At 43.0% G+C, this 17,527-nt stretch overlaps 1 protein-coding gene and 1 non-coding gene across 6 annotated transcripts in view; one reads left to right on the forward strand and one right to left on the reverse strand.

The window, feature by feature from the left end:
- The window catches only part of GARNL3 (GTPase activating Rap/RanGAP domain like 3), a 151,003-nt gene that overhangs the window by 80,829 nt on the left and 52,647 nt on the right, over window positions 1-17,527 (reverse strand). For all 5 annotated transcript variants that reach the window (XM_059073186.2, XM_067040683.1, XM_067040684.1 and 2 more), the window contains one exon: window positions 433-507. In XM_059073186.2, the coding sequence (XP_058929169.2) occupies window positions 433-507 (75 nt within the window). The remainder of the gene's footprint in view (window positions 1-432; window positions 508-17,527) is intronic.
- Window positions 6,242-6,348, forward strand: LOC131762105 (U6 spliceosomal RNA). Its single transcript, XR_009337183.1, has one exon. It is a non-coding gene; the product is annotated as a U6 spliceosomal RNA (small nuclear RNA).

The raw sequence follows: 17,527 nt of genomic DNA on the forward strand, positions 1-17,527 counted from the left end.
CAAAGACGACGCTTTATAATCGCAGTAATTTTTCGCATCTCTCTCCTGGACCCTGCCATGGCTCACACGGCAGTTCCAAGCCTACAAGCCTGGCAAAGGGTAAGACCTAGGGTTCCAGGGGCCATTCACAAAGGGTGCTGTGGCTGTGAATGTGTCTTTGGTCCCATTGCTGGCAGACCACCTTCAGGTGTCTACCTGGCATCACTACAGATCTTTCAAAGGGTACGCGTCACTCTATCAATAGCACCTTCCATACAAAGAATGATGGCACTTTCCCTTCCTGTTTGCTTCAAGCAAAACTCTGAAGAGCCCTTCTGACCCCTTCCTGGGCTCCATTTTGGCAGGTCTTCTGTGGAAAAGAGGACCACAAGCTGCTCACGGCTATATCCCAGGCACCACGTGTGTACTTGGTGATGATACAGGCTTCCTTACCTCATCTGAAGAGCCGTTTTCCACTCTGAACCTTCCAGCCCTTTGGATGGCTCCATCGGCATCACTAGAAATAAGCTGGGGGACAAAAGAGCATTCAGTCAGGAAGCTGGGTCACCATGTGCGATGCCCCTTCCATCCGTCCGTATCTGCCTATGAGTAAGTCAAATCCAGCGAGAGCTGGAGGGCCCAGCCTAGAGCTAACAGTCTCTTGGAAGCTCTATCAGCCACGCCCTCGTAGAGCTGGGCCCCACAGTCTTTAGGAAGCTGAAGAGTGAGGAACACCTGACCCGTAAGAGTGGGAAACAAGAGCATCAAATCTAAATTTGAACATATCCCAGTACTGAAGCATTGAGGTGACGCTCCCATCAACCTTAACACACGTCACACGTGGACAAGCGTAGCTCAGGGATGGCAAAACCGAAAGCCAAGTCTCAAGTTCAGCTGCCTTCACAGGAAAGCCTAAAAAACAATTAATGGCTGGCAGAAACTCAAGGCTCTACTAACATGACAGAAAGCTCTTGTGCTTCATTCAGTTTCAAACAGTTTCCAAAAGGCCAATTAGTCCCTTCCAAGGCTGGCAGACTGTATTTTAGCTCCAGCAATGCGATGCTTGCAAATAGGCAGTCTCCATTCAAGGAGCTCGGTGCTAAAAAGAGATGAGTTAAAAAGAAATCAGAAAAAAAAAAAGAAAAAGAAATCAGTGCTTGGTGCATCAGTCCTAAAATCACTGACTCAAGATTTAACTTACTTTCTCCTAAATCTTCTAGATTTCTCAGTAGCAACTTAGGAAAATGACATGTCTTTTTTTAACCTTTTAAATCTGCCCACAAATTTGCAGCAAAGATCTGCCAACAATTTCCATATCCCACAAATCCCATTAGAACACACTTGCCCAGAGGGGCACTTCTCAAGTCTCACCCAGTAAAATGATACACAATTCCTTAAGAATTATTATCTCATATTTTTACTCGTGTTTCAGAGATATGAAAGTGTGAAAATAAATGGAAACATTTCAGGGAAAAACTCTACAACTTTTCCTAAGGAAAATTGTTTGAAAAAGATTGATAAACTTTTCCCGTGATAGATACAAAAATAATAGTATCTAATATTTATTGAGAGCTTCTACATGCCATGTACTCCTCTGGCCTTAACGTGTATTATCTCATTTAATTCTCATAAAAACAACACAAAGTAGGTACTATCATTATTCTCATTTATGAGTGAGGAAACTGAGGCAGAGAAAGGTTAAAATAACTAGGCAAGGTTACATCTAAGTCAGTGGCGGGCCTGGGATGTGAACACAGGCAGTCAGATTCCAGAAGCCTGTTATCCTCATCTGACCACTACCCTACTTAACCCTCCTCCATGGAATGTCCATGATAAGGTCCTAACTTATATGTATATCTAACCTATACCCTGCAAAATAATTTCTAAAAACAATTACGAAGAAGATTTTTATGTATATGTTTAGCTTTTATATCATCAGATCATTACACTGTTGATAGACTGAAGATGGGTGATAGAGGCTACGTAGCAAAGAATTTAATTTGCCCAAAGAGAGGTCTGACCTTTGGTCTCAGCTCCTGCGAGGTGATCTCTAAGCCCTGGGAATGTCCTGCATGAGTGTCTGTTTGCTTGGGGACTTTGAGCCACATGGCAGAGTATGGTGGGCGCTTTGGGTCACACGGTATCAGATCTACCTCTGGACACCAAGACTGAGAGGGGTTTCCCTGGTTGGCAACACTCCATGTGTACTGTCACACATTGTTGCCAGGAGCCGCGATCAATTACTAAGGTCTGCCACAGGCGTATATAGAGAGAGGATGACACATACATCCCTGTATTAGAGGTTGGTAGATATAGTCCTCACTATAGCCAGTCTCATCCAGGACTCAAAGGCTTGGGAGAAGAGCTGACCATCGTTCACTGATTCAGTCATTCATTCACGTAACAAGTATAAATAGTGGTGGACTATATTCCAGACACTGCTGGGCACAGGCTATGATTCCCTTTTCCTTTGCTGAGATTAGATCAAGAAGCTTATCGCTTATATTGATTGGAAGGTTCAAGAAGAAGAAAGGAAGGACATGTTAAATGATTTGATGGTTAGAAAGAATTTAGCTCCCTCTGAGCTATAATCACAAAATCCATGAAGACCCTGAACTCCTGCCTTAGTCTAACATGTTTAACTCTATCGCCGTCACCATCGCCACCACCACCGTCTCCATCAGGTCACTGTCGTCTCTCCCCTGGGGGACTGCAACCATCTCCCGACTGGCCTGTGCATCCACCCACCGTCGCTTCTCTCCAAACCACTCTTCACGTCAAAGCGCAGGGGCTTTTGGCAACTGCGAGTCTGATTGTCCCACGATCCCATCTCTATCCTGGCATCCCCCTCCTTCCCACCAGAGGGCGTGCACGCACGGGACCCCCTCACCTGGAAGGTCTTCCTCTCCCCGCTTCCCCTCGTGAACTCCGTATCATTCAATTTCACCACAGCCCCCGTTGCTCAGACACCTTCCTTGACCTCACTGCCTGGGAAGAGCTCCCACTGCAAGTCGCAGAGAGGGAGGGCCTCAGGGTCCTGACCGCCATTGCTTTGTGCCATCACCTGATTCATGCCCGGCTCTCCTCACGCGCCCCCTCCACTCCCACGGAGAAGCTCCAGGAAGACGATGGTTCTCTCACCACCGCATTCCCAGAGCTACGCTCACTGCCTGACACAGCACTGATCCTCACTAAATACTTATTACACAAGAAACCCATGGACAGATGAATGCCAAATCCCTGTGGAAATGACCAAAGGGATATAAGACTGGGGGAAAGATCTACTCTAGCCCCAGAAACCAAGAAGGTTCATTACTCACCCAAGAAATTTCAGAGAGATTCTACCAGGTCTATGATGAAAGAAAAACCCAGCTGAAGGACAGACCAAATCACTCGAATCACCATTTGCAAGGGAAAGGCAGCCTGAGTTGTAACTTAGTCCAACTAAGGTCAAACTAACACTGCTGAGCTCATGCTGGCAGGGCCTGTCGAGGTGAGGGTGGCTATTCGGGCAGTAGGTGGGAAGGCGACCTACCAGTCACACTGGGGAAGTGACTCTCGCCGGCAGGTGGAACGGCAGCCCCAGAGCTCCCCTGCCCCGCACCCCTCACCCCCAGCTGGCTCCGGCAGCTGGCTAAATAAACCACAGGGTGCCGTGGAGGCTGGTGCTGATGAGGACTGGTACACCACCTGAGGTGAAAGGGGACAGTGCTCCAGCGAATGAGAGGTTGAAAAAAATAACACTCCAGGAAAAAAATATCCTTCTAACACAGCAGAGAAGCTGTTTCTATCAGTAGTTTTCTTTCTATTATTCCTCATAAGCCTTTGATCTGGCCAATTAAAACTATTAAAAATCTATAAACTCTTCCCTTTGTTGGAAGGAGATTTGACTCAGAAATGACACAATGTCTACTAGAACCCATCTAAATGTCCAGTACTGCACAACCAAGAAGCCCTCTCCTCCGACTCTTTCCACGTGGTACAGAGTTCTGGTTGCTGCCAAAATCCATTCTCACCATCTTCCACAGTAATGGAATTGTAGCTGGACACACGGCTAGACCACAGTTCCCTCAAGGTGGCCATTTGACTTCATCTCCCCGCTTGCAGGTGGGTCAAAGTCCCAGTACATGCAGGGATCCCAGCCCTTTAGAGAGGGGAGGTGCCCCCGCACGTGCTCTTTCCCTCCACTGGTTAAACCTCAATGACCAGAGAGACCTCGAAGTCCATATTGAAGAGAGTGGGTTCATCCCAAGCCTGAATGGGTGGGGCACAGCCACCCAACAACGTAAAATGCTTGCCTCGATGTGACACAGAAATACACTTGTTTTTAACTGCATTTTGATGTTCTAAGCCAACTATATACCCTATAACATACCCTACGAGGAAGAACAAATATCATTAAACCTATGACAAGTCCATAATTTAAAATGTGGAAACTGACTTGAGGTATATGAGCAAATGTTCTAGGAAATATAATTTACTACAAAAAGCACAAGGAAATTTTAGGTCATCACTAATTGTAATAATTTGGGAGGATACTTCATCTATGAATATGGAACAATCTGTGATCAGCTTTCCGATGTAAAAGCATGGTTTCTGAATTTTGAAATGTAGACCACATTTCACAGTGACCATAGTGAATTCAAAATTAGATACTGAGAAGAAAATACCCGCAAAAGAGTAGATTAGAATATCAGTTTGAGATAAATAGAGGAAAATGATTATCAAAAACACAGAGAACATACCTGAGAGAAAAATGCAAGGAATAATGGACTGGGGTGTTATTAAGATGGTTTTTGGGCAGAGAACCCAAGGCCAACCAAATCATTCTGTAGACCAACTACCCTCTGGTAAGGTCCCCTACTAATGAGCTAGACCACAACTAGAGAATGCCTTTATTTACTGCAGACCAGCCTGAAAGGTTTAGAAACAAAGTAGAGAGCAAGGCAATCTGAGATCTCACCCCTCCAAAGCCAGCAGAGAGGAGGGAGTCAGGCAGTCTCATCACACAGGAGTATACCTGGCCCTTTGTTATTCTTCAGGAGAAATGTCCAAAAAGGACATTCCCACATGTGCTCTGACCTTTGCAAGTGCTCTGCCTACCCAGGAGTTCAGTGACCAGTAAGATATTTTTAAATCTGATCAATCCAGATCTGCACTCCTAAAGGATGGAGTGAGGGAGAGGGGTAAAATGAGGAAGTGGATAACGGGGAGTCTGGAACACCTCCTAGAGGTCACTGGAGAGAACAGCACAGACAATTACAATAAATATCAATGGGCTACACTCCTCTATTAAAGGAAGAAAGACTCAAGGATTGGAAATACAAATGAAATCCAACTAGCTGCAAGAGATAATAAAATAAAACAATATAATAAATACAATAAGATAATCCTGAAAAAGAAAGGCAAAGTAAAAAATATTCATGGTAAGTTGGGGAGAAAATGGTGAGGGAATAATAAAATCAGATGGTAGGACTTAGGAAAAAAATATCATTAAAAAAGTTATGGTACGTGGATAGATAGATCTACTCACTCCCAAAATATAATAATTATAGATACTCATTATAAAACAAAACTCTTATAAATTGATGGAGTTTCTAAAATTATAATTATAATGGGGGATTTTAGTATATTTCTCTCTGATAGGTCAAGGCAAGAAATAGTAAGGAATTACAGAGGAATCAAATAATAAAATTAATAAGCATGATTTAATAGACATATACTGAATTTATCAAGGTACAGAGAATACATACCTTTTAAGAAAATCTGTTAAAGTTTTAAAAGCTGATCAAATATTGGATAAAAACAAGCATGAATAAATTCTGCAAAACAGAAACTATAAAGATGATTTTTTTAGTATAGTGCAACTGAATGAGAAATTATTGTCAAAAGGACAATAAAGTGGGAAATATTAAAATATACATCTGAAAAAACTCTTGGGTCAAGTAGGAAAACTAAAGTTGGACACTATCCAGACATCAATGAGAACAGTACCTATCAAAACAGATAATGCAATAGATGCTGTGTTTACAGGAAAATTCATATCCTTAAATGATTTCATCATTAAATAAGAAAGAATAAAAACAACGAACTAAAGCATTAACTGCTAGAAGGTACAAAAAGAACAATGAAATACACCCAAGGAAAGCAGGGGGGAGGAATCAATAAAAGATCAGAGCAGAAATTAAAGATTTAGAAAGGCAGTAGAATTGATAAACACATCCAAGAGATGACCAGCAAGTCTGATTCTAAAAAGCAAAGAGTGCTCTTTTTGGCAGCATGTATACTAAAATTAGAACGATTCAGAGAAGATTAGCATGGCCCCTAAGCAAGGATGACATGCAAATTGGTGAAGCATTCCATATTTTTATAAATTAGGAGTTTGGGATTAACAGATACACACTACTATGTATAAAATAGATAAACAACAAGGACTTACTGTATAGCACAGGGAACTATATTCAATATCTCGTAATAACTTATAATGAAAAAGAATCTGAAAAATATATATATACCTGTATATACATCAGTGTGTATATATACACATATATATAACTGAATCACCTGAAACTAACACAATAATGTAAATCAACTATATTTCAATAAAATAAAGAAATAAATAAAAATCAAAGACAAACGCAAATACACAGAGTGATAATAAAGAAAATATAATTGCTAAGAAGAAAAGGGATTTTTAAAAGTGTGAGAGAATACCATGTGAGACTATGCGACTATTACCAAAAACTTCAGTGAAATGGAAATTTTCTAGGAAAATATACATAATGAAGATTCTTTTAAGGACAGGAAGAAACCTGAATACACCAATAACTGTAGAATTGGAGAGGTTGTCAGAACACCACCCCACGGAGGCAGTCCTGGCTCAGAGGGTCTTCAAGGAGGGGAAGGGCCCCATTTCCACCTGCCAGCCACACCCTCACTCACCAGGAACGCAGGGGAGTTTCCCTACAGAAGATACAAATAGCAGAATTCTTTTGAGTTTGTTTTGGTGCAGAAGTTCAGGGAAAGGGAATTAACATATATTTAACATCAGTAATGCTAAGAAAAAAGGACATGATTTTTACGTTATTTTATTTTGTCCAACGTTTCTAACCTGGTCATACACCAAAGGATTGGTACTGAGGAGGACTGCGCCCAAGAGAGTAAAGGGAAAAAGCAAGTCAAATCATCACTTGGTTAGGATATGCCTGGTCCTGTGAGGAATTCCTTTAGAGTTCTTGCATTGGTCAATACTGGAGCCACTAGCCCCATTTAAATCTAATTTTAAATTAATTGAGATAAAATAAAAAACACTCAGTTCCTCTGTTGCGCTGTCCGTATTTTAAGTGTTCAGTAGCCACAGGTGATGGCTACACTGGACAGAGCAAATGACAAATTTCCACAGTCATGGAAAGTTCTACTGGACAGGACTGTGACATGCTGGACCTTGATGCAACTCTGGGTGACCAAGATCAATTCAGTTTCTCAGGCTGAAACACCTTCAGTTAGTTAAATACACTAAAAACAGTGGAAATTCATGTAATTTAATATCTGGAGTAGAGGCTTTCTAATTTCAGCCAAACTGTAACTGATTCATTTAACATTAAACAGTGTTCAATGTCTTAGATGTTTTATTTCTGGAAAAAAGTAATATCCAAGCAATAATATCCATCCGTATGATTTAACAAATTAATGTAAAAGAAAAAATTTAAAAAGGAAGAATAAAGTGCTATTCATTAACTGCTATAAATAAAGTATTATTAGTTTAATATTAGAGGCAATTAGATGAGAATATTTCCTAAATTAATACAAATACATAAATTTTCAAAAACAAAAGGCTCTTTCGTCTTGACTGAATTGCTTTGTTTCTTTGGGCTGGTGTCTGTTTCCATACCTTAAGCAGAGCTAGGGTCCCTGCGATCTCTGCTTATCATGCACTGGGTACTTGGCCTTCAGGTATATATAAGTCACAGAAACAGTATTTTAACCTAGGGAAAAAATCTTTTAAAATTTGTGTAAATTATATCTTTAAAAATAATATTTCAGATTTCCATGCCCCACCCCTATCTCCTCTCTTTACAATGAGTGGTTACAAGTGTGGGTTTTGGCATCCAACTGATCAGGTTCAAATCTCAGTTCCACACTTACTAGCTGTGTGACCTTGGGCAAATCACTTAATTTTTCCTCTTTAAATTCATTTTCCTTATCTCTAAAATGAGGACAATGATTGTAGCCACTTTTAGGCTTGTGGAGAGGATTCAATAATATAAAACATGGAATGAGCCTAGAATAGTTTCTGGACATAGGAAGTGCTCAATCATGTTATAACAATATGTACTTTAATAATAATATAATGATTCATACAAAATGCCCTGATTATTGTGAGTATGATTAAACCATTTCAGTGTTGCATTAACACTCTTGGAAGGTCTGTTTAAACATTTGCTACTCTTCCAATATTACTGAGAACTGATTTCTCAGGGTGTATACTAACTGCTGGAATTATAAAGACAAATGCAACATGATCCCTACCCTGGAGGAGTACAGAGCCTACTGGGAGAGAGAGACACACATACACACACGTAAACAGATAAATCACACATAACCTGGCTAAATGCCACAGCACAGAAGTAAGGATGGGGCACTGGGGGCGGTCAGAGGCTGCAGAGACAACTCTGCCTTGGGGAGCGAAGGTTTTGTCGCTATAATGCAATTTATTCTGGAAGATGTACAGGCCCTTTGAGAAATGATTTCCAACATAAGTAGATTTTTAAAACTACAAATACTGGTCAAGGAGACCATTTGCATATGCAAATCACAGACATGTAGACACACTGACATACATCCATACCCCTGACTTAGAAAGTATGGCTCAGAAGGGAAGAAAGAAAGTTCAAATGTTTCCATGCATGTCCACTCCGCAACGGGAGAGGCCACAGCGGTGAGAGGCCCGCGTACCGCAAAAAAAAAAAAAAAAAAAAGGTGGGGAGATAAGGCCTGAACATGGGTGGAATAAGCCATCCCCTGACTGGCGAGTGCTGCTCCTGGTCAGTCGGGTTCACTTCCGCTGTCTGCAGCGAGAGGCAAGGGAGTGGAGACGGGGACCAGAGGAGATGTTTTCTTCCTCCCACTCTTCACCTCCATCCTCTTCTGCCTGTGCCATGGGGTGGAGAAAAGATTTGGGAGGTTGGGCAGCCGGAGTGCTGAGCTCCAGGGCACATGTCAGAGAACCTGAATTGGTTAGAAAATTCTCCAGCTAGGAAGATAATTGTTGGCGAAAGAACAACCAAGGCCTCGGATCTGGGATCGGACTTATGATCCACATCTCTGGCCACCATCCTCAGCAAACTCAACGTCCATCACCATGATTTATCTGATGTCTCGAGCTCACGTCCTGTCTCCAATCTAATGACCTCACTTAACTTCATGGCTTTGCCATCCACTACCAAGACCCCAAACCTGCTCTCACCCACACTCGTACAGATTTGCCATCACAGTACCTGACTTATCACCCATGCTGGCTCTTTCCGGTACACATTCTAGCTGGGGATCTGTGGTTAATCACCTCAACACTGCATTTACTAACACACAGACCTTCGTATTGCTGAGTTCTACTCAAGCCCACCAAGTCAAGTCCCAGTTTTCAATCACCTCCTACCAAGTAAACTCTCATGCTTCCCTTCTGTGTTCAAAGAAACATGTTTCCATATGACTAGGCCTACAACAAGCTCATGCTTCTTGACCATGGCTAGATCTTCACTACCACTCCTCAGTTCTTTTATCCATTCCTTTTTCACTTCCCATCACATCTCCCATCTTGGCCCTGACTTACCAATCACCAAATCGCCACTCCAGAAACACCTTTTCTTCTAAGCAATGACCTCTCCACCTATTCTATTGAGAAATCTGAGGCAGGTCAGGATGAGTACTGTCATCTAACCCTCCATCTCAAATGCTATCCACCTTGGTTTCTTCATTAAAATAATATCTGACTAGCAGTCCCTGACACTCAAATTCCCAGTAAAATATTTGTGAAGATTCAGCACAAAAGATGACAGTTCATGAGTCTGAAGACTGATTGTCCACCCTATGGCCAAAATATCAGGACATTTTCTACTTACTGTATGGCCAATGGAAAAAAGAACTGGGAAACATATTCGGTCACTGACTTTGTTGCCCAGAACAGAGCAAATCTGTGGTCATTACAGAAAGCTGGATGGAAATTTATTTTTCTCTTCACCACCTCCTTTGGGCTAAGAAACACTGGGTCTATATGAAGAGTAACAATAAAACATTGGGTGTGGGCTTCCCTGGTGGCGCAGTGGTTGAGAGTCCGCCTGCCGATGCAGGGGACACAGGTTCGTGCCCCGGTCCGGGAAGATGCCACATGCCGCGGAGCGGCTGGGCCCGTGAGCCATGGCCGCTGAGCCTGCGTGTCCGGAGCCTGTGCTCCGCAACGAGAGAGGCCACAACAGTGAGAGGTCCACATACCGAAACAAAAAAAACATTGGGTGTCATCCTTTTACTGCACAGGTACTGCATTTTAAGGTAGCCCCAGCCATTCCAGCACCTCTTTTTCTCTCCAAGAACACATTGGGCAAGATGTGGGGAGAGAGGGAGGGAGACAAAGTCCACGTTAGAAAATGCAGTCTTCATAAGCAATGTGCCGTAGGTAGGGAGACAGACCGGAAGGGTCCTGGTAGCAGAGCACCCTGGGGAACATGGTTTTGTCAATATGCCAAGCTGCTGGGCGCACTAAAGTGTGGTTGGGATGGGGAGATATAACCTTCTTAATCTCCATCCTTTTCTTTAAGCTACACAGATGGTATTTTCTCAAGCTTATGTAAAGAGCTAAGCAAACATTACTTTAATGCTCCTCTTCCAACCAGACTGCTACCTGGAGCCCCCTAAGTCCTGGCTATATGTATAAATTCTAGAGCTATTCGTTCAGAGCAGCAAAAAGCCAAGCACGGAGAACATCCTATCTCATTCCAGCAGAACTTTACAAGATAAATGCCAGCTAGATTCTGGATATTGATCAGGGAGCTTTGCACAACCACTGACCATCCAGATGTTTGGTTCAGAGAAGCTGCCATACACAAAAGGACAATGAGGGCTCAGGCCATTGTGCATTCTGTCTGTTGAAAATACAAGGTCTGAATTGCTCTTTGTTTTTGTTTGAAGATTTTGTAAAAAGGAAAAAAAAAATCACCAACATGGGAGTTATGAAAAAAAAATGCTACATATGATCCTGAAAACTAAAAAAGGAAGCTCTTCATTTTTTACTATGAAACCAAAATAAAAGTTTAGAAAAGCAGTTGTTGTCCTCAATAAGACAGAAGACAATTTTTGCAACAAGTGTATAAAGCTTGTGGTAGCAGGCAAGATAAAAGAGGACAAAAAATGCAAATGTAGGATTAAAATCCTCATTGGAGGAGGAAAGCAAAACGTTTATTGTAGAAAACAGAGATAGTAGTATGTTTATCATTTGAGATGCCTTTCCAGAATGAAAAGGAACAAAACAAAACGAAAATAATGAGAAAGAAAAAACAGCTACAGAGGACAGAAAAAAGATCTTCCTTATCATTTCAAGGGGAAAAAATGAGCAATAATCAAAGATATACCTGAAGAAAATATTCATCCATGACGTAAGACCTGGGTCCAAGATTTGCAAAGATGCAATATTTTAGGAAAAATTGGTGAGAAGAGAAAGACACAGAGAAAGTATGGGAAACTTTTTTTTTTCTTTTTTTTTTTGCAGTACGCGGTCCTCTCACTGCTGTGGTCTCTCCCGTTGCGGAGCACAGGCTCCGGACACGCAGGCTCAGCGACCATGGCTCACGGGCCCAGCCGCTCCGCGGCACGTGGGATCTTCCCGGACCGGGGCACGAACCCGTGTCTCCTGCATCGGCAGGCGGACTCTCAACCACTGCACCACCAGGGAAGCCCGGGAAACAATTTTTAAGTAAAAGAATAAAGAAGGTTTGAGAAAGATCCAGGCAGGAAAGTTTTCCGAGAAAGAAAATAAACTGTCTCAGGCTTCTTTCTGAACACTAAAGGGCAGAAAGTAACTGTACTGGCTTGAATGGTGTTCCCCGCCCCCTGCCGTCACTTTACATGCACCTGGAACCTCAGAATGCGCTCTTATTTGCAAAGAGGGTCTTTGTAGATGTAGTTAAATAAGTTAAGATGAGGTCACTGAATTAGGGTGGGACTTAAGTCCAATGGCTGGTGTCTTTATAAAAGAAAAGAGGGAGACGCAGTTACAGAAATGCAGGTCAGGAGGCCATGTGAAGCAGAGATTGGAGTGATGCAGCTACAAGCCAAAGGATGTCAGGGATTGCTGGCAACCATGGAAGCTGGAAGAGGCAAGGGAGGATTTCTCCCTCGAACCTTCAGAGGGAGTGTGGTCCTGCCAACATCTTGACTTCAGACTTCTAGCCTCCAGAACTATGAGAGAATAAATTTCTGTTGTTTTTAAGTCATTCCGTTTGTGGTAATTTGTTATGGCAGGCCTAGGAAAACAATACAGTAACAGATCAAAATTTGTGAATTTTTTTGAAAAATAAATTTATTTATTTATTTTCGTCTGCATTGGGTCTTCGCTGCTGCGCGTGGGCTTTCTCTAGTTGCGGCGAGTGGGGGCTACTCTTTGTTGTGGTGCGCGGGCTTCTCATTGCAGTGGCTTCTCTTGTTACGGAGCACGAGCTCTAGGCGCGTGGGCTTCAGTAGTTGTGGCAGGCGGGCTCAGTAGTTGTGGCTTTCAGGCTCTACAGCACAGGCACAGTAATTGTGGCGTGTGGGCTTAGTTGCTCCACAGCATGTGGGATCTTCCCGGACCAGGGATCGAACCTGTGTCCCCTGCATTGGCAGGCGGATTCGTAACCACTGTGCCACCAGGAAAGTCCCCAACATTTGTGAATTTTTAAGAGAGAAAGGTGATGACTCAGAAATTTAAAAACCAATCAAGCTGTTCTATGGAAGGCATTGCTTAAGACGTTCTCAGACACACAATGATTGAGAAAAGATAACCCTCACATACTGCCTAAAAAACTTACCTGGAATTGCAGGATAAGGATGCCTGCAACCATGATATTTACTATGGTTCTGGAGTCCTAGCCAGTGTGTAGCCAATCAGACATACAGAAGAAATAAGAGATTTAGATGGAAGAAGACAAAGTTGTTTGCGGAAGAGTATCTATGTCTTCAAAAAGAGACTACTTTGTTTTTAAGTAAAGAAGCACAAAAACATATATAAAACCATTTTGTATATAAATTTAATTACTAAAGGGACACACACTAAATCTTAATAGTGATTATCCATAGGTGGTAGGATTACAGACTAATTTAATTTTCCAGTGCTTTTTCACTATATTTCAAATTTTCTATAATGAGCATGTATTCCTTTTATAATCAGAAAAGTATGTTTAAAAGTATATCGGCATGCATGTGCACATACACACACAGAGACTGGAAGGTGATATAAAAATTTAACAAAAGAAAAAAATTGATCACAGACACCAGATTTTTAGCAAAATTGATCTTTTAGCTAATACATAGCCATTTGGCAGTGAGCTAGATGCCACTGGGGATACAACAAAAAAGAACCATGAGTTCTGCCCACTGAAAAGGTATAAGAAATGCACACAAATAATTTCAGTGTAAAATATGACAGGTGCCATAGAGAAATGCAAAGAATTGCAGGGTTCTAAAGAGTGAAAGATGATTTTCCCATAGGGGAATCAGGTACGGCTGCATGGAAAACAGCCCTGGTAGAGGCGTATTTCAAGAAGGCATTTTAGAAGGACGGAGAGGCATTAAAAAGCCCCAGAGGCCTGGGTGATGGTGAGTAAAGGCCTGTTTGGCTGGATCATGGGCCAGAGGCGTGAAGGCTCCAAAGATTGGTTGGAGGCATTTGTGGAAAGCTAAAAGCTCTATTCCATAATCAAAGGAGAGATGTGAAGGCTTTTTGTTGTTGTTTTATTGTTGTTGTTATTTGTTTGAAAGCATAAGTATAATGCTGACAGGGTGGGACATTTGGGAAAGTACTCTTTGCAGCATTAAGGAAATCATCCCCCAGAATCAGGTTAACTACAGCTGAGGATTCTGACAAACTGGATGTTCTTATCAAAACTTGTTGAATGGGGCTTCCCTGGTGGCGCAGTGGTTGGGAGTCGGCCTGCCGATGCAGGGGGACGCAGGTTTGTGCCCCACTCTGGGAAGATCCCACATGCTGCGGAGCCGCTAGGCCCGTGAGGGATGGCCACTGAGCCTACGCATCCGGAGCCTGTGCTCCACAACCGGAGAGGCCGCAGCAGTGAGAGGCCCGGTACCGCAAAAAAAACAAAAAAAAGGGCTTCCCTGGTGGCGCCAGTGGTTGAGAATCCGCCTGCCGATGCAGGGGACACGGGTTCGTGCACCGGTCCGGGAAGATCCCACATGCCGCAGAGCGGCTGGGTCCGTGAGCCATGGCCGCTGAGCCTGTGCTCCGCAACGGGAAAGGCCACAACAGTGAGAGGTCTGCGTACCAGAAAAAATAAAAATAAAAAAAGCAAAACTTGTTGAATAGAACCTTTGAGAAGTCAGGGAGACCAAGAAAAACTGCTGGAAGCTCAGAGAAGGAGGAAATGACACAAATGTCACTCCAAAAAGGGAGTTCATAGAAGCAAACACGCCTGTCCTTTTCCTATTCCTATCTCCTTAAGAGATCAAATGAGAAACATAAGGAATTAAAAGTCACATTCACAATGGAAGCTTGTAAAAAAATGCACACTATTTGGTTCACTCCAGACGTGTCAAATCAGAGCCTGAGTCTTAAACAAATTCCTCAAGTGATTTTTATGCACCGTAAGATATGAGGGGCATTGGAGCACAGCCTATAACAATGGGGAGATCACAGAACTTCTAAATAAATACAACCTACTGTGCATAAGACAGGGGGACGAGCTCTGCAACTTACTAGTTGTGTGACTTTGGACAAGTTCATCTCTTTGAACTTCAGTTACCTCATCTATAAAATGAGGGTAACAAAAGTATCTGTACTCCATCAGGTAGTTGTGAAATTTATATTAGTACATATACGTAATACATATTCCCATGCATACATATCTATACGTATATACGACTATCTATCTATCTATCTATCTATCTGTCTATCTATCTATCTATCTGTCTATCATCTCCTCGAAAGACTGTCTGGCATTGTGAGTGCACATCCATGTGAATAAGAGCAACTTACCCATGAAATCTGTTGAGAACATATAACCAACAGGGTTTGGTAAGAGATTGGATGTGGGCTATGGGTGAGCTCCTGGTTTCTGATATTAGCAACGGAAGGAAAGGTTGAGCCATTTACCCAGTGGTGTGGGTGGGCAAAGAGCAACGACAGTGAGTTCCGTAGCGGGCGTTTTAAGGTTCAACTGCCCGTGGCAATGTCCAGTGGACATTTGGGCAGGAGATCCTATATGCTGTGGACAGAGACCTGGGAAGAATATATGGATCTGTGAGTCACCAGCCTAAAGACAGTACCTGAAGCCATGGGGATAGGAAAGATAATGAGGGAGAGCAGACAGAGTGAGAAGAGAACCCCGAGGAGCCTCCAAATTCAAGGGCCAGGCAGAAGAGAAGAGCTCCCTAAAAGAAGCTGAGAAGGTGCAGTAGGGAGGTAGAAAGAGAAGTACAAGAGAGCAGAGGCGCAGACGCCAAGGGAGGGGAAAGTTTTAACAGGGCGCATGTGCAGAGTGGGTCCGTGAGCTAACGACTAAACGCGTCACCTGGATTTGGTAGCAGAAAGGTCTCTGGTGACTTTGGCAAGAGCAGGCTTAGTGGGAACAAAAAGGGGAAGCATCCAAAGGCGAATTTGCAAGGGAATTTGTGGACCTATCGCGGGGATCAAAAGGAGACTTTAGAGTGGCTGAAATGTATTCCCAACGTAATCAAAAAGTCTTCACATCTATTAAGCAAACACAGCCTGAGATTATATTTTAAAAGACTGCAACACAGTGATAACCGTGAAAGACCAATTAAAAAGCTGAGGCCAAAAAGCATATATCCTTTTCTTACACATAAAGGAGCCCAAAGTAACTGCTTTAATTAAATATGTAAAATAGTTCAGTATAAAAATAAGAATATTCGTTGTGGCATGAAAATGGGAGCCCTTTTTGGTAAGTCAGTCATGGCAGGCTACACTGGATTTGGGCATGACTTTCCCTAAATTCACCCAGTGGGGGAAAAAAGGGGAGCAAATTTTAAAACCACAGGTATTCTCCTCTCCTACAAAGAGGGTGAAGCCGCTCCAACCCACGGAATGGATGTATACCCCAACAAAATAGGGACTTGCCCCGAGACAGGAGAAAGCCGAAGACAAGGGTCTCAGCTTGGGGGTGCTGAGAGAGACCCGAAAGAAGCCTCAAACGCTCTAGGTCCCACACCCCTGGGGAAATTTGTTCCAAGTTGCCTACCAGGGGGCAGCTAATAAGTTAAAAGCATTAGACTTGGTGCTGAGGGTCTACCAAAGAGCTATGACTGTTCAGAGACCACATGGTGAAAGGCTGGCAAAAAAATTAGATTCATTTTCAAGGTAACAGCACTAAAAGAAGTAAAAGGGTGTTTTCAAATTCTTGGGTCTGTGTTCATGGCTGTCAAGTACTACATTTTTGATGGTAGACCTGCCTGAATTCAGAAGTAAACACAGGTTCTTAAAAATATCTTTCAGAAAACTGAAAATATTTTGTACTCATAAGAGCAGTATACAAAGGTATATAACATTATATATATATAGTTTTTAAATAAATTTATTTATTTATTTATGGCTGCATTGGGTCTTTGTTGCTGCATGCAGTCTTTCTCTAGTTGCGGCGAGCGGGGGCTACTCTTTGTCACAGTGCGTGGGCTTCTTGTTGTGGTGGCTTCTCTTGTTGCAGAGCATGGGCCCTAGGCACGCGGACTTTGGTAGCGGTGGCACGCAGGCTCAGTAGTTGTGGCGCACGGGCTTAGTTGCTCCGCAGCACATAGGATCTTCCTGGACGAGGGCTCAAACTCATTTCCCCTGCATTGGCAGGTGGATTCGTAACCACTGCACCGCTAGGGAAGTCCCAACATTATATATTTTTGATCAAGCTTAAAATTTATTTTTGCATGGGCTTCCCTGGTGGCGCAGTGGTTGAGAGTCCGCCTGCCGATGCAGGGGACGCGGGTTCGTGCCCCGGTCCGGGAGGATCCCACATGCCGTGGAGCGGCTGGGCCCGTGAGCCATGGCCGCTGAGCCAGCGCGTCCAGAGCCTGTGCTCCGCAATGGGAGAGGCCACAACAGTGAGAGGCCCGCGTACTGAAAAAAAAAAAAAAAAAATTTATTTTTGCTACAACTGACGATACATACCGCTGAGCCTGATCTGTCTTACTGAAAGTTGAGCTGGGCACGTGACAGGACCTGGTGTAGGGCAGAGGTCACTTTGGCACAAGTAAGTTGTGAGAGGCAACGGATATTATCAAGCAGACACTTAAGAAAGACTGGGCGTTTGAGACACACTTGAGAATTTTACCTCCAGAGTAT

The sequence above is a fragment of the Kogia breviceps genome, chromosome 8 (assembly GCF_026419965.1).
Source record: "Kogia breviceps isolate mKogBre1 chromosome 8, mKogBre1 haplotype 1, whole genome shotgun sequence".
In the NCBI taxonomy this organism is placed as follows: Eukaryota; Metazoa; Chordata; class Mammalia; order Artiodactyla; family Physeteridae; genus Kogia; species Kogia breviceps.